The sequence below is a fragment of the Sorex araneus genome, chromosome 2 (genome assembly GCF_027595985.1).
Source record: "Sorex araneus isolate mSorAra2 chromosome 2, mSorAra2.pri, whole genome shotgun sequence".
Classification (NCBI taxonomy): Eukaryota; Metazoa; Chordata; class Mammalia; order Eulipotyphla; family Soricidae; genus Sorex; species Sorex araneus.
The window spans coordinates 206,338,082-206,359,448 of record NC_073303.1 but is presented as its reverse complement, the minus strand read 5'-3'; the positions used below and the strand labels follow the sequence as shown (position 1 = coordinate 206,359,448).

The window sequence follows — 21,367 nt, the reverse complement described above, 5'->3', positions numbered from 1 at the left end:
ATTCCTCCGTCCCTCTGGGAGAGTCCGGCAAGCTACCGAGAGTATCTCACCCGCATGGCAGAGCCTGGCAAGCTCCCCTTGTTGTATTCGATATGCCAGAAACAGTCACAACGAGTCTCACCATGGAGACGTTACTGGAGCCCACTTGAGCAAACTGATGAGCAACGGGACAGCAGTGCTACAGTGCAATGCTTGTCCCGAGTGGGGTGCCAGGAGCAAGAAGCGGGTGGGGCGCTGGCCTTCCACGTCCGCTCTCCGGCACCACCTCAGGTTCCGGGAGACCCTCCAGGGGCAAGCCCTGATCGCGGAGCCAGGTAGACCCCCGCGCCACAGGCTGCCTGCGCCCGGCCCCCAGCCAGGTCCTGGGACACGGCGGCGGCAGCGGCGCGGGGCCTCCTGGGAGTTGTAGTCCGCGGGGTCGGGAGGGGGCGGACTCGCCGTCCCGGCAGGCCCCGCGGCGCAGGGCGACGTGGCCTCGCGGGTTGCGCGTGCGCAGTCGGCGGGGGAAGATGGCGGCGGCGGCGCGGCGCGTGCGGCCGGCGGGGCCGTGGCCGGGGCTGGCCCGCGCCCTGGCGCTGCTGTGCTGCCTGGCGGCCCGCGGGAGCGCGCTGTACTTCCACATAGGCGAGACGGAGAAGAAGTGCTTCATCGAGGAGATCCCGGACGAGACCATGGTCATCGGTGGGCGGGGCGGGCCGGGCCGGCGGGGCGGGGGGCGCGGGCCGGGCGGGGGCGGGGGTCGGGGGCGCCCGCCTGACGCCCCGCGCCCGCAGGCAACTACCGCACGCAGCTGTACGACAAGCAGCGCGAGGAGTACCAGCCCGCCACCCCCGGGCTCGGCATGTTCGTGGAGGTGAAGGACCCCGAGGACAAGGTGAGCCCGGCCGGCCGGTTCCGGTTCCCTCCCCCCTCCCCGTCGTCCCGGCTCGGCCCGGTTCGGCCCGCGAGCGCCCGGGCCGGCCGCCTCGTCGCTTCCCGGCTCGTTAAACTTCGGCGATGACTCACGGCTGAGCCGAGACGAGCGTGCCCGGCAGTCAGGCCCGTCCCCAGCGCCCGCCGGCCCGACACCCGTGTCCTCAGTTTCCCCGCCGCGGTGCTGGGCGCCGTCCCGGACTCCCTGTGGGCCCAGCGTGCCCTCCTCCCCGCCTCAGTTTCCCCGCCGTGCGCGAGGCCATCCTGAGTCTGCCCCCCCCTCTCTGGTCCCGTTCCGCCTGACCCTCTCCAGGGCACCCCCTGGCAGCGAATTGCGCGACTTGATCGTTTCTTTTTTTTTTTTTTTTTCCTCTTTGGGTCCCACCCGGCGATGCTCAGGGGTTACTCCTGGCTCTGCACTCAGGGGACCATATGGGATGCTGGGAGTCGAACCCAGGTCGGCCGCGTGCAAGGCAAACGCCCTACCCGCGGTGCTGTTGCTCCAGCCCTTGATCGTTTTTTACAGCCAAGTAGTAGTCCACCGTGTATATGTACCAGGGTCTCTTTTTTTTTTTTTTCTTTTTCCTTTTTTGGGTCACACCCGGCGATGCACAGGGGTTACTCCTGGCTCATGCACTCAGGAATTACCCCTGGCGGTGCTTGGGGGACCAGAGGGGATGCTGGGAATCGAACCCCGGTCGGCTGCGTGCAACTTAGGATTCCAGGGTGCAACCCCAAACCCTGGAGCAGCTTTTCCCTTCCAACTGCAAGTCACACCAGGCACTCGGGCGAGAGCACAGTGAGCAGCCTCTGCATGCGGCCTGCTGGGGTTCGAGCCCCGGCACCCCATGTGTTCCGCCACACACTGCCAGGAGTAAGCGCTGGGCATCATCTTGTGTGACCCAGAAGTGAACAGGAAGGTATTTCTGACCACGCAGTTGGTCAGGAGGGAGCCCACGTGGAGACTCGCGGGGGCGTCTCTGTAGGTGGGGCCCCCAGGTTGGATTCTGGACACCGCTTGATGCCACTGGATGTCACCCGAGTGACATCCAGCACTGGAGCCATGTTCCTCCCTGGTCACTACTAGGTGTATGGGGGGGGGGCAAAAACTCAGAATCTGGGGCCAAGCAATAGCACAGCGGGGAGGGCATCTGCCTTGCTTGTGGCCGACCCAGGTTCGGGCACCAGCACCCCACGTGGTTCCCCGAGCAACACCAGGACTAACTCCTGAGTGCAGAGCCAGAGCCAGGAGTCGCCCCTGGGCACTGCTGGGTGTGACCCAAAATACAAAAGAAACCAAAAACCTCAAAATATGTGAGCCAAGCTAGTAATAATGTCTGCTGGGTCCGTCGTTGCACCCCCCCCATGTGGGTGTGCAGGACAGAAGGGGCTTCCTGTTGGGTAGCAGGGGGCCGTCCTTGCTCCTCCCGCTGGGAGCTTCGGTCTGTTGAGCTACTCCCACCACAGTGCCCTGAGGCACGCCCAGTTCCGTCGGGCACTCTAGTCCTATATTGCTTTTCTCCTTCCCTTACGCCACTTGCGTGGCTTATTTGTCCTTTTTTGTGTAGACGCAGCAGGTAAGGAGCTTCCCTTACGTGCAGCTGACTGGGTTTGGTCCCTGAGTGCAGAGCCAGGGGTAAGCCCTGGGCATCACCAGGGTGGCCCCCAAAGCAAAGCAAGAAAGAACTGGGGCCTGGGAAGCGGGCTCAGGTCCTGTTTGGTGGGTGAGGTGCAGGGGGGTGAGATGCAGGGGGGGCTGGGAGCATCTGGGAGGAGGAGTCAGGTCAGTCGGGAATAGCAAGGCACCGGGCATGGGCTGGAGACGGAGGAAGTGGGGGGGCGGGGGGGAGCAGGACACACTGTTGCGTGACTTGTAGGGCTGTCGGGCAGGGGGTGGGGTGGGGTGGTCTGGGGCCATGGGTGGTGCTCAGGGGTGGTTCTCGGTGGCGTTCAGGAGTGTGTGCCAGGGGTAGAACCAGGCCTGGGGCCGGAGCAGAGGTCAGCAGGGAGGGCATCTGCCTTGCACCCACCCACCCAGGTTTGGTCCCGGTGTTTCATGTCGTACCTGAGCACTGCCGGGAGTGCGACCTGAGTGCGAGTCAGGAGCAACCCCTGAGCATCCTGGGTCACGGCCCCAGGGAGGGAGGGACAGAGGTCGGGCAGGAGCAGCAGTGGCCGCTCTCCGGCGTGCGTAGTCCAGGGCACCCTCTGTCCTGGGCCTTCACCCTCCCCCCTCGCTGCCCGCAGGTGATCCTGGCCCGCCAGTACGGCTCCCAGGGCCGCTTCACCTTCACGTCCCACACGCCCGGGGAGCACCAGATCTGCCTGCACTCCAACTCCACCAAGTTCTCCCTGTTCGCGGGGGGCATGCTGGTGAGTGTGCGCCCGGTGCGGGCGGGGGAGGGCGACCCCTGGGCCAGCCGCGCCCGCCCCCTGCAGTGCCGCGTGTGCAGCCTGTGCGGGCAAGTGGCCAGACTTCCCTGCCTGGAGCTGGAGGCACCCGGCACTGTCCCCGGGACCCCCCGGGGCACTTGGGACGCTCTGGAGCAGGCAAGGACCCAGCCCCGGTCATGCCTGTCCCCAGCTCACTGGCACCCGGGGCCGCGCTCAGGCCCGTGGCTCCAGCCCCAACCCTGTGCTTGGTTGTCTTCAACACTCCCTGGTGCTCGGGGGGCCTCTCAGTGCTGGGGTCTTCCTGCCGGTGGGGGGGCGCGCGGGGGCCAGTCCCGCCGCTGCGGAGCTCGCACCGCCGTCCCTGACCCGCTGTGCCCCTCCCCCGCAGCGCGTGCACCTGGACATCCAGGTGGGCGAGCACGCCAACGACTACGCCGAGATCGCCGCCAAGGACAAGCTGAGCGAGCTGCAGCTGCGCGTGCGGCAGCTGGTGGAGCAGGTGGAGCAGATCCAGAAGGAGCAGAACTACCAGCGGGTACGGGGGGAAGGGAGGGGCAGGGTGGGTCCGGGGCCCCACCGGCGCCACAGCCCCCCAGCCCTGGCGGGAGCACCCCCGGCTGTTGCCCCGAGACCGAGCGAAAGAGCAGGAAAGGCATGATGGCCTATTTTCACTCCCTTCATCTTTTCGTTACCGTTTTTGCTTTGGGTCACACCCCGACAATGCTCAGGGCTCTCTCCTCTGTGCTCGGGAATGACCCCTGGGAGTGCTGGGAGACCAGGGGGAGGTGGGAATTGAACCCAGGTCAGCGTCATGCAAGGTAAGGTCCCTCCCCACTGCTGTCTCTTTGCCCCCTGTTTTTGGGTTTTTGGTTTGGTTTGTTTTTTTTGTTTTTTTGATATTTTGGAAATGTAGGGGTGGAGCAATAGCACAGCGGTACGTTTGCCTTGCACACAGCCGACCCGGGTTCGATTCCCATCATCCCCTTTGGTCCCCTGAGCACCGCCAGGAGTAATTCCTGAGTGCAGAGCCAGGAGTAACCCCTGAACATCAAAAAGCAAAATAACATAATATTTTGGAAATTTAATAATTTTTTTTACTGTTTGGCTCTACTTTTTATTATTTTTTTTTAATGAATCGCCGTGAGGTGGAGTTACAGACTTACAAACTCTCGTGCTTACGTTTCAGTCATACAATGACCCAGTCCCCATCCCCCGACCAGTGCCCATTCTCCACCCCCCGATCCAGCATCCCTCACACACACACCCCACGCCTCCCCCCCACCTCTGTGTTTGCCCCCTGTTTCAACTCACTGTGTGACCAGGTAGCTCAGTCTTTCTGTGTACTTTATCCCAGGGGACATGGGGGTCCCTTGTGGTGGGACCAGGCAGTGCTGGGGTGACCGAGCCTCTCCCGTGGGGAGCACATTCAGCCCGTCGAGCTGACCTCCAGCTCCAGCTCTACTTGGAGTTTTTGTTTGGTTAGTTTTGGGGCCACACCTGGGGGTGCTCAGGGACCACATATATGCCAGGGGCTGAACTCAGGTCAGCCGTGTGCAAGGCAGATGCCCTCCCTGCTGTGCTCTCTCCAGCCCCCAGATGTTGGCGCTTGACAGTGGGGCACACACACCCGCCCCTCCTGGCCCAGCCTGCAGCCTGTGCCCGTGTCCTCCGGGGTCCTCCAGGGTCACCGTGTCGGGTGTAGTGACCCCCAGATTCTTCAGAGATGGGGAGCTGGGCCCACACCAAGCAGTGCTCAGAGGCTGTCCCTGATTTTTTTAAATTCTGGGGGGAGGGCAGGGGTTTGGGGTCACATCTGGTGACGCTTCCAGGCTACTCCTGACTGCACTGAAAAGTTACTCTTGGTGGCGCTTGAGGGGTCTCGTGGGGTACTGAGGCTTGAGCCTGGGATGGCCGCACGCAGGGCAAACGCCCTCCCCACTGTACTGTCACTCTAGCCCAGGCCCCTGATTCTGTACTCACGGCTAGTGCTCAGGGAACAGCCTGTGGTGCCGGGAGTTGGACTCTGTCCCCTGGCCCGCAGTCGGGTCTCGAGGGCCACGGGAAGCGGCAGCTAGCAGGGGAAGAGACGGGCACAGGCCAGGGACATGCTCCCGGGGCCAGAGTGAAGCTGGGCGTGACCGTCCTGGTTCCATCCAGCCTGCAGGGCCCCCGCGTGCCACTCACAGCCAGGTTGGGTGCTGGCGTGCTCACCCGGCATGTGGGGTGTGCGCCTCCCACGCGGCCTGTCTGGACGTGGTCCCCGGAGCCCCGCGCAGGGAATCCCTGAGCACAGAGCCAGGAGTAAGCTCTGCTAATCACCAGGTGTGGCCCAGAAAAGTGGGAGGAGGTGCTGAGAGAGAGTCCAACAGGGGGGCGCTCACCTTGCTGGGGCCGGCCTGGTTCAATCCCCAGATCGCGTGTAGTCCGCCGAGCACTAGGAGTGATTCCTGAGCACATCGTCAGGAGTAACTCCTGAGCAGTGCCGGGTGTGGGCCAGCGAACAAGACTGGGGGGCTACCGCAGTATATACAGCAGGTAGAGCACCTGCCTCTGTGCGTGGCCGCCTGGGCTCACTCCCCAGCACCCAGTGTCCTCTGAGCCCACCACGAGTGGTCCCTGAAAGCAGAGCCTGGAGTGAGCCCAGAGCACTGCTAGTCGGGCCCAGCAAGGCTGGTGGACCAAGGCCATCTCCCTGGGAGAGCAGGCTGACCCCTGGCCCGCGGGAATGGCCCCGGGGAGCACTGGGTGGGTCCCCGCCAAGCCCACCCTCTTCCTCTGTCCTTCCTCAGTGGCGAGAGGAGCGCTTCCGGCAGACCAGCGAGAGCACCAACCAGCGGGTGCTCTGGTGGTCCATCCTGCAGACCCTCATCCTCGTGGCCATCGGCGTGTGGCAGATGCGACACCTCAAGAGCTTCTTTGAAGCCAAGAAGCTGGTGTAGGCGCCGCCAGCCTCTGGCCGTCTGTCCAGGGAAGAAGGACCTCGGGGAACTGCTCGCTCTCCGGCCCGGGCTCCGGAGGGCCACTGGCCAAATGCCCTCTGGGCCTCACCGCTGGGTGCAGCTTAACTGGCATCTCCTGGACAGGTGGCCGTCACCGCTGCCCTCCTCTGGGCCACGCCCTTGCAGTAATCACCCGGGGCAGCTGGGCTGTGGGGCACCCCTGCACCCCCGGGCTCTCAGTGTTACCTGGGCAGGGATGTGTGGTGGCGGGGCGGGCGGTTCAGGCATCCATAGTCTTCCTTCTCGGAGTCTTCCTGCGGGAGCAGGTTGGGCGCAGCTGCAGCGCCCGCTGTTCCCTTCCCGGGCTGCTGATGGAGATGGGGTGCAGCCTCTTTCCCGGCTGGTCCCTTCTGGGGCTCGGGGACCGGGGTCCGGCCAAGAAGAGACCTTGGTGCTGTGGGATGGGTCTGCAGAATCTTCGTTACTGATTTCATTTTCAATAAGTCTCCATTTGTTACATCAGTTTCCCAATAAAAGAAATGAACTTCTGGCCCAGGGTGCTGTTGGCTGTGGCTGAGTGTGGCGGTAGGGGGGGTCTCCGTGCCACGAGCAAGGCAGACACTATCGCTCCAGCCCCCTCGAGCAGGTCCCCCTGACCTGCTGTCGCAGAGGCCTGACGGCCAAGCCACACTCCCCTCCCTGTAAGAGGGGTCCAGGGACAGCATATCCCCATGCCGCCGCCTCCACAGCCGAGAATGAGCACTCGGGCAAGGCGGGGGTGCTGTCAGCAGTCCCAGCCTTACTGCAACCAGCATGGCTTATATGGGCACACGGGGGAGAGACGCCAACAGTCACGTACTCACAGTGCCCAGGACACACGTGTTTCATCAGAGATCTGTAGTTGGGGTTCCTTCTTTCCGGTGTGATCTCAGTGGTTAAACTGTCATCTGCACATCCGCCAGATACGGCCTGTCCCGTGGAGGCCTGGGCCCACGATAAGCACGCCTTGCGACAGGCTTCCTGAGTGATCTGGGAACAGCCGCCCGAGCCCCGGATTACCGTGGCCCTTCAAAGCAGGCCAAAGGGGCTTTTCGCCCAACACGGGACGCCCCTGAAGAAGATAAGAGCTTAGGACTGGGTGAAAAGTGATGAGCAGAGAGAAGTGTTTCCTGTAAACAACTAAAGAACTCCCGGAAGGGGAATTTCAGGGCACTCCAGCTGTGCGAGATGAGGCAGGGGACAGTTCAGAGGCTACCAGACCCTCTGGGAGGGCAAGGTCTGTGCTCCTTCCCGCCGAGTGTCCCACATTCAAAGCCCAAAGCAAGAGAATCAGAACAGTGCTCGATTCTCCCATTGTCTGCCTCTGGCAGGGTACTGCACCTTTGTTAAGAGCAAACCAGGGGCTGGAGTGATAGCACAGCGGGGAGGGCGTTTGCCTTGCACATGGCTGACCCGGGTTCGATTCCCAGCATCCCATATGGTCCCTTGAGCACCGCCAGGGGTAATTCCTGAGTGCAGAGCCAGGAGTGACCCAAAAAGCAAAAAAAGCAAACCAGGGGTGGAAGCAATAATAGTACGGGGGATCAGGCTTTTGCCTTGCACACCACCAACCCGGGTTCGATCCCTGGCATCCTGTTTGGTCCCCTGAACACAGCCAAGAGTGCACAGCCAGGGGCAATCCCTGAGCATCACTGCGTGTGACCCAAAAGCTCTGTAACACTGTTGTCCTGTTGTTCATCAATTTGCTCTTGTGGGTACCAGGAATGTCTCATTGTGAGACTTATTACTGGTTTTGGCATATATCGGATATGCCACGGGGAGCTTGCCAGACTCTGCCGTGCGGTCGGGATAATCTGGGTAGCCAGGCTCTCTGAGAGGGATGGAGAAATCAAACCCAGGTCGGCCGTGTGCAAGGCAAATGCCCTACCCGCTGTGCTATCACTCCAGCCCTTTTTTTTTTTTTTTTTTGGCTTTTTGGGTCACACCCGGCGATGCACAGGGGTCACTCCTGGCTCTGCACTCAAGAACTACCCCTGGCGGTGCTCAGGGGACCATATGGGATGCTGGGAATCGAACCCGGGTTGGCCGCGTGCAAGGCAAACGCCCTCCCCGCTGTGCTATCGCTCCAGCCCTTTTTTGCTTTTGATCCAAGGAAAGGATGGAGCCAACCCAGGTTCGATCCCTAGGGACCCCTAGCATCCCACATGGCCCCTGAGCACCACCGGGCACCACTGCGGGTGGCCTCAGGGAGAACAGGCGGAGGAGAGCTGGGCGTCCTTGGCATGCCCGAGCCGGAACTCATGCCCGATACCTCCCCGCACGGTGCTAGGAGCAGCCGGTGGATACCACGTGTCACCCTAACCAACGCAAAGGGGCAGAGGTAACAGCCACCGCGGGGCATGGCCCTGGTGTCCCGGAGCACTGCATGGGCAGACGGAGCACCACACCATGGCCGGGGTGACCCAGTACCAGGGTCCCGCCCGCTGCGCGCTGCTGACGAGGCCTCCGCGGGGAAGCCGGAGCCAAGGAGCCGATGCTGAAACGTGGTTTCCCCGGGCACGCGCGACGGCACAGCGAGTAGCACGTTTGCCCCGCCCGGCCGGCGCGGGTTCGGACCCCACTGGGGACCCCCGAGCCCGCTGGAGTGACTCCTGTGAGCCCTAAGGCAACCTCTCCCCCACGAAACGTGGTTGTGTCTGTTCAGTTTGCGCCACACCCGGCGGTCCGGGAGTCCGAGCGGGGCGGGCGGGATGCCGCGCCCACCGAGCCCTCCGCAGAACGCCACTGCGCTGCCGCCGCGGGTTTCCGGGGTCCCTGGCCAGGACCCTCCCGGGACCCCGCTTTCAGCTGTGCCCGCCTGCCGTGCTTCTCTGCGTTCGCTCCTTTCCCACACTCGCCTGGGGCTTCCTGCTTTGGAGAACTTGCCTCCGAGCCAAGGGCAGCGAGTGGGTGGTCTGCGCTGCCCGCCGTGGGCGTCTCCAGCCCCTGCCCGGAGGGTCCCGCGCCCGTCAGCGGCCGGAGGGTCCCGCGCCCTTACGGTGCCCGGAGGGTCCCCGAACCCTTACAGTGCCCGGAAGGTCCCCGCGCCCGTCAGCGCCCGGAGGGTCCCCGACCCCGTCAGCGCCCGGAGGGTCCCGCGTCCGTAATTACGGCGCCCGGAGGGTCCCGAACCCTTACGGCGTTCGGAGGGTCCCGCGCCCTTACGGCGCCCGGAGGGTCCCGAACCCTTACGGCGTCCGGAGGGTCCCGCGCCCTTACGGCGCCCGGAGGGTCCCGAGCCCGTCAGCGCCCGGAGGGTCCCGCGACCTTACGGCGCCCGGAGGGTCCCCGCGTCCTTACGGCGCCCGGAGGGTCCCGCGCCCTTACGGCGCCCAGAGGGTCCCGCGCCCCCCGAGCGACCCCGCGCGGTCAGGCGCGCGTCTCGCGGGCGCCCCCTGGCGGCGGCGGCGGCCGGGCCGCGGCGGGCGCGGAACCCTCGGCTCGGGGCCCGGTTCCGGGCGGAGCGGCGGCGCGGCGGCCCGGGGGGCGGCGCCCAGGCCGGGGGCGGCGGGGGGCGAGGCCGGGCGCGCAGGGAGCCCCATGCGCCGCCGCCGCCCCCGACCATGTTCCCGCCGCGGAGGAGAGCGGCGCCGCTGGCCTGGGAGGATGGCAGGTGAGCGGCGCGTGCCCGCCCGGCGGGCCCCGGGCCGGGGTCCCTGCGCGGGGGTGTCGCCGGCCCTGCAGACCCCCGGCCCCGGTGCGGGCCGTCCCTGCGTGCCCCCTCGCCCCTCGGTGGGCGCCGGCCCCTGACCGCGCCGGCCCGGGGGTCTGCTCGGCCCCGGCCCCTCTGCCCGGCCCCGGGGCCCCGCTGGCCGGTCCCTGACCCCCAGAGACCCCCCGGGTCTCAGACGCCCCGACCGGCCACCCCCGGCCCCTGGCCCGGCCACTTCCGGCCCGTGCGTGTCGGTCCGAGCCGGCCCGACCTCGCCGTGGACGTGGCCGTTTCCACTCACCCCGCGGGGCAGGGTCCTGGGCGCCTCGGCTGGGAGGACCCCACGGGAGGACCCCACGGGACGACCCACACGGGAAGACCCCACGGGAGGACCCCACGGGAGGACCCACACGGGAAAACCCCACGGGAGGACCCCACGGAAAGACCCCCACGGGAGGATCCACACGGGACGACCCCCACCCTTCAGGCCAGCAGCGCGCCCCAAAGCCTGGCCCGCCCAGAGCACTGGACCGCGGGTCCCTGCTGGCCCGGAACTCCTGGGAGCAGCGGGGACCGCACTCGGCCGCCTGGGGCGGGCTGGGGGGCCGTGGGCCAGCCCCCGACGGGGTCTCTCTCCAGTGATAGCACAGACTCTTCCTGACCTCAGCCTTCCCTCGTCGGAAATGGGATCATACTGTGGTTCTGCAGCGCGGGAGGAGGGTGGTGTCATGTATGTAGTCATGTATGTAAAGCTTGTTTCCTGGGCTCCGGGATAACGCTGACACGCCCAGAGCCCACTGGGACCTCCCAGGGGTGGGCCTGGGGTCTCGAACTCGGAGCCTCAAGCATACGAGGCCCGTTCCCAGCCCTTTGCGCTGTTGTCCCCTTCACAGCTTGGGTTTGGGGGCCGCGCCCAGCTGTGTGTGGGGCCGCACAGGGGTCTGCGTGGGAGGCCGAGGGGCTAGGCGTCAAGCCGGAGTGGCGCCTTTTCTTGGCTTAGCCCTGGGGTCACGCCCACGGTGCTCAGGACTCAGTTCTTGGCTCTGCCCTGGGGGCTCGCTCCCGCGGGGCCTGGGACCGTGTGGATGCCAGGGACGGAACTCAGGCTGGCCGCATGCGTCCTATCCCGGGCCCCACGGAAACTACCTTAACCCCGTCATCTCTCTCTGGTCCCTCCTCAACCTGGTCAAAAGTGAAACTTAAGGCTGGGCTGGGCGGGGCGGGGGGGGGGTGGAACACAGGGCCTTGTGCACGGCCGGAAGGACCCTGAGCATCACCAGGTGTGACCAGCAGACAGCTGAGTGTTTGGACCCGTCACAAGGGCTCTGGTGACAGACGGTGAAAGTACAGGAGTTTCCGTTCCCCGGTGTGTCTGGGGGAGGGGGTGTTTCTGCCTTGGGGTCGGAGTGGGCAGAAATATGACAGCGGTGCCTGGAGCCAGCGCCAGGCGGGGTTCGCCAGCCTCCTGCGAGCACAGAGCACGCACCTCCCACAGAACCTCTGGGACCCAGGACCCAGGAAACAGGCTGAGAGCAGTTCCTGCTGTGATTTCTGAAACCGGGTCGGGCGCAAGAGACCCCTGAAATTGCCGCCACGAGAACTGGTCTCGGGGCTGGAGCAATAGCACAGCAGGTAGGGCGTTTGCCTTGCACGCGGCCAACCCAGGTTCGATTCCCGGCACCCCCTATGGTCCCCCGAGCACCGCCAGGAGTGATTCCTGAGAGAGCCAGGAGTAATCCCTGCGCATCGCCGGGTGTGACCCCAAAAAAAGCCCCAAAAAGAACTGGCCTTTCTGGGCTTAATTTTGCTTTTTTTTTGGGGGGGGGGCGATGCACAGAGGTTACTCCTGGCTTTGCACTCAGGAATTACTCCTGGCGGTGCTTGGGGGACCATATGGGATGCCGGGGATCGAACCCTGGTAGGCCGTGTGCAAGGCAAACGCCCTCCCCGCTGTGCAATTGCTCCAGCCCCTTAATTTTGCTTTTTGAGACTCAGTCCTGAGCTCAGTGCTGGGAAGGGAAACCGGATCTCTAGTGTAACTTGTTGCCAGCCGGCCTGGGCCTGCAGGCCCTGGATTGGCCACCAGGGGGCGCCAGCCGCTCCTGTCCTCAGCGCGCAGGGTCCTGCCGGACACCTGGTCGCCTCCGTAGTGGCCCGTGTTTCCTAGGTCCCCTTAGACCTCAGCGTGCAAATGCTCCAGGGACTGACCTGGCAGAAGGGGGAGCCGACCCAGAGCACCCCGCGGAGAGCCCGAGGCTCCTGGGTCACACTCGCTGCTTCTTCCCCCCCAAGCCGGCCTCTCGCCCCGCGCGCGGCCCCGCGGGCCCCGCCACCACCCGGCAAAGAGGCCAGAGGTCGAGAGAGACTCAGCAGAGCTTCTGGCCTCCCCCGGCCACTCCGGGGCTCGGCCCCCGGCCCTCCCCCGCGGAAAGCCCCAGCTCCGGACCCTGGGGGGTAAGTCACACGGCCCCTGGCCTGGCCCGGGGTGGTGGCGTGTCGGAGCAGCGCAGGCGCCCCTGCCTCTGAGTGTGACTTAACACGTGCATGCCGCATGCAGCGCCCGTGCCGGTGCTCCAGGGGCACCCGGGCCCCTCCGGGGAGAGAGGGGGCAGGAGCCCCGGAAGGCTGCAGAGGCAGGCAGAGAGAGGGCAGGGCAGGGAGGGCCCGCCTTGCACCGCGCAGACCCAGCCTTGATCCGAGACCCCGCATGGCCCCCGAGCACCGCAGGGAGTGACTCGCCAGAGCAGAGCAGGAGCCTGCACCCACTGAGCTGGCCCGGAACAGTGAGAACAGCAGGAAGGAGCAGGGCAGGGGGCTTGGACGGCTCGGAACAACCCACAGCGGTCGCCGGGCCCATCAGCTGCTGTGACTTCGGCAGGGGAGGGACCCACCGGGAGATGCACTCGGAGCCACACTCAGACCCGCGGGGCTGCGGGAGAGGCCGGAGCCGCCCGGGCAATGGGCACACAGCCGAGTCCGACCTTTGTCCTGTGCTCAGGAGCAGCTCAGCTTTCCGGGGTGCAGGGGTTTCCCAAGCGCTGCTCAGGGGCGCTGGGACCCCCTACCGTGGGGTCACCTTAGGGCCCGGTGACCCGCACCTCCACCCGGCAGCTTGGGAGACCCTGGGGCCAGAGTGATCGTTCAGCGGATAAGGCGCTTGTCTCGCATGTGACAACCCGGGTTCAATTCCTGGCATCTCCTGGCATCCCATCCCCCAAGCACCAGCAGGAGTGATTCCTGAGCTTTGCGGGGTAGGGTCCAGACACCAGACCCAGCCAGCCAAACACGGGGGCCCATGCAGGGCGGGGGCCCAGGGCTCCACCGTCCCCTTGGCCCGCAGCATCCTGCCGTGGAGGAGCGGGCAGAACTGTGTTGTGTTGTTTGGGGCAATACTTGGGGCCGGCCTGGGGCCCGCAGTGTGCAGAGCTGACCTTTGCCCCTGAGCCACCAGCCCGTCCCTGGGAGCATCGTGAGCCCAGAGCCACAGGGAGAAAGAGACAGTGTGAGGGCTGGAGAGGAAGTGCAGGTGGGGCACTCCCATGCCTGCAGCCAACCCGGGTTCAGTCCCCGGCACCTTCTCTGGTCCCCTGAGCACCAGCAGGAGTAATTCCGAGTGCAGAGCCAGGAGGAACCCTGAGCCTCGCCAGGGTGCGGCCCAAGAGCAAAAAAAACAAGCAAAGAAACTAGAGACAGTTTGAGATTGTAAAGTAGAGGGATGGCCTGGCAGGTCCTCTCAGGGGCGCCAGTGAGAGGGGCCCACCCTTGGGGCGGGCACACCTGGTGGTGCTCGGGGTCTCTCAGGAAGGCGGGTGCCTGGGGCCGGGTGACGGCAGGACCTTCACCGGGGATTGTCCCCAGCGTCCTCCCCTAACACGGGCCACGCCCCACAGTGCTCCGGAGCTCCGGGGGCACCTGCCAGCGGTGGAGGCGTGTGGTGCCGGGATGGGTGGCGGTGCTGGTCAGGGGTCCCGGGGCCCACGCGCTTCCTCGGCCTCTCTCGGGGTCTTCAGCCCCACCCCACCCCCACCGGCACCTTCCAGAAAGATGCTGAAAGGAACCTGGCAGGTGAACTCCGCCCTTTGGTTGGATTTTTCTTTTTTTGCTTGTTTCTTGAGGGGGTTGGTATTTTGGGGCGGGGGGAGGGCTGCACCCAGCAATGCTCAAGGTTTTTTCCTGACCGTGCACTCAGGAATTACTCCCGAAGTGCTCAGGGACTGTGAGACGTTAGGGATCGGCAAGCGCCCGCCCACTCTGCTGCCCCTTGGCCGTGTCCTGCTTTCTGAGGCCCCGAAGACAGTCTCCCTGCACGGTGCTGCGGGGTTTCTTTCTTGTTCTCTTCTCCTTGAGCACACCTGGCAGTGCTCAGCCGTGACTCCTGGCTCTGCACTCGGGGGTCCCCGTGGGCCGGCCACGTGCCAGGCGGACACCCTCCCCGCTGTGCTGTCGCTCCCGCCCCAGCCTGCCGGCTTGCCAGGCTCTTGCCTCTCTCTGGCTCTGCCTTGTGCCGCTTTTTGCTTTGTTTTGGGGCCATGCCCAGCGGTTTGCAGGGGTCACTCCGGCTCTGCGTGCAGGGGTCGCTCCTGGCAGGCTCGGGACCCGGCACCCCGTGTGGTACCAGGGATCAAACCTGGGTCACAGGGCTGGAGCAGTAACACAGCGGGGAGGGCGTTTGCCTTGCATGTGGCCAACCCGGGTTCAGCATCCCGTATGGTCCCTTGAGCATCGCCAGGGGTGATTCCTGTGCATCGCCGGGTGTGACCCAAGAAGAAAAAAAAAACCACCTGGGCCACATACCCAGCAGGCGCCCTCCCTGCTGTCCGGTGGCTCAGTCCTCACGCGTCCACCCCTCGGCCCGTCCCTGCCTCGAGACTTCAGCGGCTGCCCTGGCGGTGGCGCACTCGGGCTGGAGCGGACAGAGGACAGGCCTGGTTAGCCCGCAGCAAGCATTGCGCTGGGGGCCGTGTGACACCAGAGGGGGGCCCGGGACTGTCTCCCGCCCACCCTTGGCGCAGTCCCGGCCGGGAAGGGTCCGAGCCAGACCTGCAGGGGCAGAAGGGTTGGTGGCAGCAGGAGGCACAGTGGCGTCTCTGTTCCTGGTGACCAGGCTCGCGGGCTGGGAGCCTCCAGCCTCCCTGGGGCCCGGCTGGGGGCTGCCCAGTGCCCGGTGCTCCGAGGAACCGTGACGTGATCGAAGGTGTGGCAGTTGCTTCTGCACTAACCACGGGCTTAGGCGGCCCCTGCAGGGACGTGGGAGTGCCCCGAGCCCCACTGGCCGCCCTCTGACCACGCCCTCTCGTTCCTTCAGGCCCAGGTTGCTCCTCGGCGGGCTCCCTCGGAAGTGCTCCATCTTCCACCTCTTTGTGGCCTGCCTTCTCCTGGGCCTCCTCTCGCTGCTCTGGCTACAGCTCAGCTGCTCTGGCGACGTGGCGCGGGCACCCAGGGGCCCCGAGCAGGAGACCCTGGGGCCCGCCCGGCTCTGTCCCCCCGAGCCGCCCCCCGAACACTGGGAGGAAGACCCGTCCTGGGGCCCCCACCGCCTGGCCGTGCTGGTCCCCTTCAGAGAGCGCTTCGAGGAGCTCCAGGTCTTCGTGCCCCACCTGCACCGCTTCCTGAGCAGGAAGAAGGTCCCGCACCACATCTACGTGCTCAACCAGGTGGACCACTTCCGGTAGGGCCTCCGGGCGGACCACCTCGGGTAGGGCCTCCGCAGTGGCCCCAGGGTGGCCGTTTCTAGTAGGGCACCCCAGCGAGACCCCACTCCGGGCCTCTGTTGGAAGGCGCCGAACCCTTTGCTGGGTGACTTGGAAGAGGAGACCCTGCCCGTGTCGTTCTGTTGTGTCGCTTTGGCAGTGCAGGGGGCCCGGAGCCTGGGATTGAACCCAGGCCTCACGGCACTGTGCGTGCTCTGCCACTTAATCACACCACCACCACCCATCCCGTGGGTCCTGTTTCGTTTATTTTTGCTGTTTGGTTTTTGAGCCCCGCCCAGTGATGCTCAGGGCTGACTCCTGGCTCTGCACTCAGGGGTCACTCCCGGTAGTTCTCAGGGGACCATGTTGGGGTGCTGGGGATCGAGCCTCGGTCAGCCATGTGCAAGATCAGCGTGCTGATACTGTCGCTCCAGCCCCTGGTTTTTAATGTTTTGAGCCTCGGTGATGGGAGCACCCCTCTTGATCAGGGCTCGGGGGGTCACGCCTGGAGGTGCTCAGGGAGCCGTGTGCTGCTGGAATCAAATACGGGGCTCCAGGGGCCAGTGATGGAACTGCCGGGACTGGCCACTTTCTTAATCAGGCACGCCGGGACCACCCAGGGCAGGGAACAGGGAGGTTCCGTTACACCGCTGGTCAGACCTGCGGCGGGTGAGGCCCACACCTGAAGCCTGGGCAAGGCTCAGGGTCCGAGAGCCCGTCCATATCAGATATCGCTGCAAACTCACCGTCCTGCTTCAGACTCCAGCAGCCTGGGGGCGCACGCACAGGTGGCTGCTCGTCAGGGTGGTCGCAGGGAGTTTGCTGAAGTCAGCGTTTCCTTAGGCCAGGGAGGTCCGTCTCAGGTGCAGAGAGTGGACATCTTTTTAAACGCGCAAACCGCCTCCTCTTCAGCGTACACTCTGTAGGTCTGTCGTAAGACCGAAGGTACACGGGTGACTTTCCGTGGTGACAGTACAGCAGGTAGACCTCTTGCTTGCGTGCAGCTGACCCAGGCTCCATCCCCTCCATGTGGCCCCCTGGCCCACCTGGAGTGATCCCTGAGCACAGAGCCAGGAGTGATCCCTGAGCACCACCAGGAATGGCCCAAAATCAAATATTTTAAATGCAGGTCTCCAGCCTGTGGGGCCTCAGTGAAACCACAGCCCAGCCGCCCACCCGCACCCTGTCCCTAGGGCGGATGCTCAAGGCCCTCAGGGCTCCCATTTGGGGACCCGCCGGGGTCTGCCCCGTCCCTGGCCTGGGGCCCCTCCCCTGCTCCCTGGCTCCCCCTGGCAGGCGCGGCGGGGCTGGCGGCCCCTCCCCCAGGGCGGGCCAGGCTCAAGCCGCCCCTCACGCCCCCCAGGTTCAACCGCGCGGCCCTCATCAACGTGGGCTTCCTGGAGAGCGGCAACGGCAGCGACTACATCGCCATGCACGACGTGGACCTGCTCCCTCTCAACGAGCAGCTGGACTACGGCTTCCCCGCGGCCGGCCCCTTCCATGTGGCCGCGCCCGAGCTGCACCCGCTCTACCACTACCCCACCTACGTGGGCGGCATCCTGCTGCTGTCCCGGCGCCACTACCAGCTGGTGAGGCCCGCGGGGCCGCGCCCCGGAACGGCAGCGCCCCACCGAGAGTTGGGTCTGGGGTTCGAGCTCTTTGCCTGGCAGGAAGCGGTTCTGGCTTACTGTCCAGCACCACCGAGAGTCCCCTGGGCAGAGGCAGGGTGATCCCTGAGCACCAGGCCAGGAGTAAGCCCTGAGCACCCAAGAATGAATAAGTTTAAAAAAAAAAAGGCCAGGCCAGAGAGATGGGCAGCAGGTCGGGCGCTTGCCTTGCACACTGCTGACCCGGGCCTGATCCTCAGTGCCCCGAGGGTCCTCGGAGTGACCCCTGAGTGCAGAGCCGGAAGTGAGCCCTGAGCACAGGGCAGACACGGGCAGACCTTGGTGTGATCCCCATGCCCCACACAGCGGCCCCTGAGCACACCAGGAGTGACACCTGAATGCAGAGCCAGGGGAATCCCTCATCAGTACCCTGTATGGCTCCTGAGCCCAAGAAAAAAGAGTGTGTGTGTGTGTGTGTGTGTGCAGATGAGGCTGGCACTTCACAGCTCCCCGGAGAGGGCCCTGGCGGCACAGGCTGTGTGGGCGAGGTGCTTGCTAAGGGGAGGGGGTACGGGGGCTCCCCGAGTGTCGGGCATTCACACTGCCTGTCCCTGTCAGTGCAACGGGATGTCCAACCGCTTCTGGGGCTGGGGCCGTGAGGATGACGAGTTCTACCGGCGCATTAAAGGAGCTGGGCTGAAGGTAGGACCCCACACGCGCCCCCAGCCCGCCCTGGGGCTGCCCGCCTGCAGCTCCTCTCCCGGCCTTTTGCGGCCAGTGCAGGACCCCGAGTGGCAGGGACCCACCTTCCAGGCTGTCCTCGGGTGGATGTCCTGGGCTGGCTCTCCAGCCCCAGCTGCCCCTGCCCTGCCCTGCCCTGCCCTGCCCTGCCCTGCCCTGCCCTGCCCTGCCCTGCCCTGCCGGGGCCTTCAGAGCGCCCCCTAGTGGCGTGGGGGTCCCCGCCCTAATGCCACCCGCTCTGGCCTCAGCTCTTCCGCCCCACGGGGATCACCACCGGCTACCAGACCTTTCGCCACCTGCACGACCCAGCCTGGCGCAAGAGGGACCAAAAACGTACCGCAGCTCAGAAGCAGGTACGGGGTGCTGGGAGGGGCTTGCAGGGGAGCAGCCTCGAGTGCAGGCCCCGGCCCTGCGGGAGTACAGCTCTGAGGGGGTCCCCAGACCATTGCTCCCTGTCTGGCCCTGCAGGCACCAGTGACTCTGTTTCCCCCTCAGGGCCCCAAGCCAAAACAGCCCGCAGCCTTGTGATCCCATGGGTGTGGGGACTCGAGGGGGCCCCAGGTGTCCCCCGTGTCACAGCCCCAGCCCTGGAGCCCCTCACTGGCCCTGCCGGAAGCCCTGCTCACCTAGATGGGGCTGGGGCCTCGCAGCAGGACCCCCCTGGCCTCCCCCCCGCCCTGGGGGTCCCGGAGCATCTGTTGACGCAGGTGTGGGGGCCCTGCCCTGACCACGCCTCCCGCACATGCTTTTCCTCCAGGAGCAGTTTAAGGTGGACCCTGAGGGCGGCCTGAGCACTGTGAAGTACCGCGTGGACTCGCGCACGGCCCTGACAGTGGCCGGCGCCCCCTGCACAGTCCTCAACATCTTTCTGGACTGCGACAAGGCCTCCACCCCGTGGTGCACGTTCAGTTGACGTGTCTGGGCCAGAACCTTCTGGAAGCCTGGGCCCTGCCACACATGACAGAGAGGCTGCGGTTGCCATGGAGACCTGAGGTGTGACTGATGCCGTCCGGGGGCCGCAGACCCACCAGAGCCCGGCAGGCTGGGGTTGCCCCGGGGCCCCCGCTCTGGGATGCTGCGTCTTCCTCCCCGGCAGAGACAGGACATGGCTCCCCGCGTGGATCTCAGCCTGGCACCGGCCACCCGCCTCGCCCTTCTGCCTGCACAGCTGAGACCACCTCTCATGGCCAGGCTGGACTCTGGCCAGACCCGTGCCGGCCCCGGGGGTGCGGAACAGCTGCCAGCATCGGCCCTGCTGCCCCCGTTAGAGGGGCCCGGGCTCCCCGGGCCTGGCCCAGTGTTTGGCTTTCACAGAAACCAGGACGCAAGATTCTTCCTCTGAACTCAGCTCACTTTTCGATGTTCTCAAGTAAGTGAAACTGGAAGAAAGAAAAAAGACAAAAAAAGGAAAACGTGGCCTGCTGTCTGTCGCCTGTTTGTGGCTGAGGGGTGGGCCCTGGAGACGGGCGACGGACAAGCCGCATGCTCATGGTTGCCCTGCCGGTCCCCTCATCCCAGAGGCACCTCTGCCGTCCCCGGCCCCAGTTAGCAGTGGGGAGCGCCCCCCCGCCCCACTGGGTTGGCGTCAGAGCTCCTCGCCTGGAGAGCGGGGGCGGTGGTCAGGCGCTTGCCTTCATGCGGCTGACTGGGCAGTACCGGGTCCCCCGCCCCTGCCCTGCCCCCGGCCTGGCGTGGCTGGGGAGATGAGTAAGCTCAGGGGTGAGCCCCGAGCACCCCAGAGCGTGGCCCAAACCACAAAGCTCACCCCCAGCAAATACAAAAACTCAAAAGACAACTCTCCAGAGAAGGCTGAGGCCCGGAGAGATAGTCAGGGGCTAAGGCAGGGGCTTTGCCAGCCCCTGGCCCTGGCTCGGTCCCTGGTACTAAGCCAGGAGCAGCCCCTGAGCACTGCCAGCTGTAACTCCCCCTTCCAAAATGAAAGGTACGCAGGAGCACGAAGGGTCGATCCCTGGTATCCCGTACGGGCCCTGGCTCTCAGGAGTCGTGATCCCTGAGCACAGAGCCAAGAGTAGGCCCTGAGCACTGCTGGTGTGACCCCAAAACACACACACACACACACACACACACACAATTTAACCTCGCTTAGGTGGCAGGAGATCTGCCCTATTCCAGCTCCCTCCAGCCGCCTGTTTCAAGGAAGTTAGGGTTGTGGGCGCAGCGTGAGGAGAAAACTTAGAGTCCTCAGAGGGGTCAGTGCCAGGGCTCAGCCCCATGGACTAAGGGATTGCAGCGCTAGCACAGTGGGTAGGGTGCTGGCCTCGAACAGCCGACCGGAGTTTGGTCCCCGGTATCCCGTATGATCCCAGGCGTCTCCAGGAGTCATTTCTGGGTGCAGAACCATGAGTAACACCTGAGGTTTGTCAGGTGTGACCACACACACACACACCAAAAAACCCTAAAAAACTGCGATGGACTCATGGGGCCCTGAAATCTCTCCCCCCTTCACTGTGCACCTACAGGGCTCTGGCGTAGCTAGAGTTGGTTACCCCAAAAGAGCCTCAAGACTCAGACATTCTCGGGGTACACAATGAGAACAGAGGAGATACACCAGCCTCACGTGCTTAAGGCTTGAAGCCTTGGAGAAACAGTGAACTCTGAACTCAGCCTAAGTCCTGGCCGGACTGAGTCAAGCTTCACGGGCTGGAGTGATAGTGCAGCAGGGAGTGTGTCGACCTTGCGTGTGGCCAACCTGAGTCAGAGCCCCAGCATCTCATGAGGCCCCCGAGTTGCCAGGTGTGATCCCTGAGTGCAAAGCCAGGAATAAGCCTGAGCTCCAAGAGACAAAAACTCAAACCTCTGGAGCAGTTGTTCGACGGGTAGGAAGATGGCTTTGCACACAGCTGACCCAGGTTGGAGCCTGGCGTCCCGTAATGGTCCACCAGGAATGAGTCCGGAGCACAGAGCCAGGAGACTGACCCCTGAGCATAACCAGGCCCAAAAACAAAAGCGAGCAGAAAATAAGAAGCACATTAGCAGTTCTGTGCCGTGGGCTCCCTGTTTCGGGCCAGCGTTCCAGTCGCCTCTGCACACACAGTTCAGAACTGAACGCGCGGGCAGGACGCTCAGCGAAGAAGGAGACGTTCCGGGCTCTGGCGGGAGAAAGAGATGCGCTGAGACACTTCCCGGCATCCCATCTGGTCCCCCAGCACTGCCAGGAGTCACCCCGGAGTGCAGCCCCAGGAGCACGCCCGAGCAGGGCCGGGTGTGGCCCGAACCCGAAGCCCCCAAAGATCGCCCCCCTTGGCGCTCCGCAGCCAGGTGCGCGGGCGCGGGTGCCCCGGCCGCACAACGGGAAGGGGGAGGGCCGCGCTCCGGGGCTGCTGCGGGGGGCTGGGGGGAAGGCCCGGGCCTCGCGCCCCGCTGCTGTCCCAC

The 21,367-nt window shown here is 65.1% G+C and overlaps 2 protein-coding genes across 2 annotated transcripts; both read left to right on the top strand.

The window, feature by feature from the left end:
* The first annotated feature begins 482 nt into the window (after positions 1-482).
* On the top strand, positions 483-6,795 carry LOC101543843 (transmembrane emp24 domain-containing protein 9). The gene is made up of 5 exons (XM_055124256.1): positions 483-681; positions 774-874; positions 3,160-3,285; positions 3,695-3,841; positions 6,096-6,795. Exons 1-5 carry the CDS (start codon positions 510-512, stop codon positions 6,243-6,245), a joined length of 696 nt encoding a protein of 231 aa, XP_054980231.1. The 5' UTR covers positions 483-509; the 3' UTR covers positions 6,246-6,795.
* Positions 6,796-9,758: 2,963 nt separating this feature from the next.
* B4GALT7 (beta-1,4-galactosyltransferase 7) lies at positions 9,759-19,390 on the top strand. Its single transcript, XM_055124255.1, has 6 exons — positions 9,759-9,897; positions 15,242-15,604; positions 16,990-17,215; positions 17,852-17,935; positions 18,223-18,327; positions 18,732-19,390. The coding sequence occupies exons 1-6, from the start codon at positions 9,848-9,850 to the stop codon at positions 18,885-18,887; spliced, it is 984 nt and encodes a 327-aa protein (XP_054980230.1). The 5' UTR covers positions 9,759-9,847; the 3' UTR covers positions 18,888-19,390.
* The last annotated feature ends 1,977 nt before the right edge of the window (positions 19,391-21,367 follow it).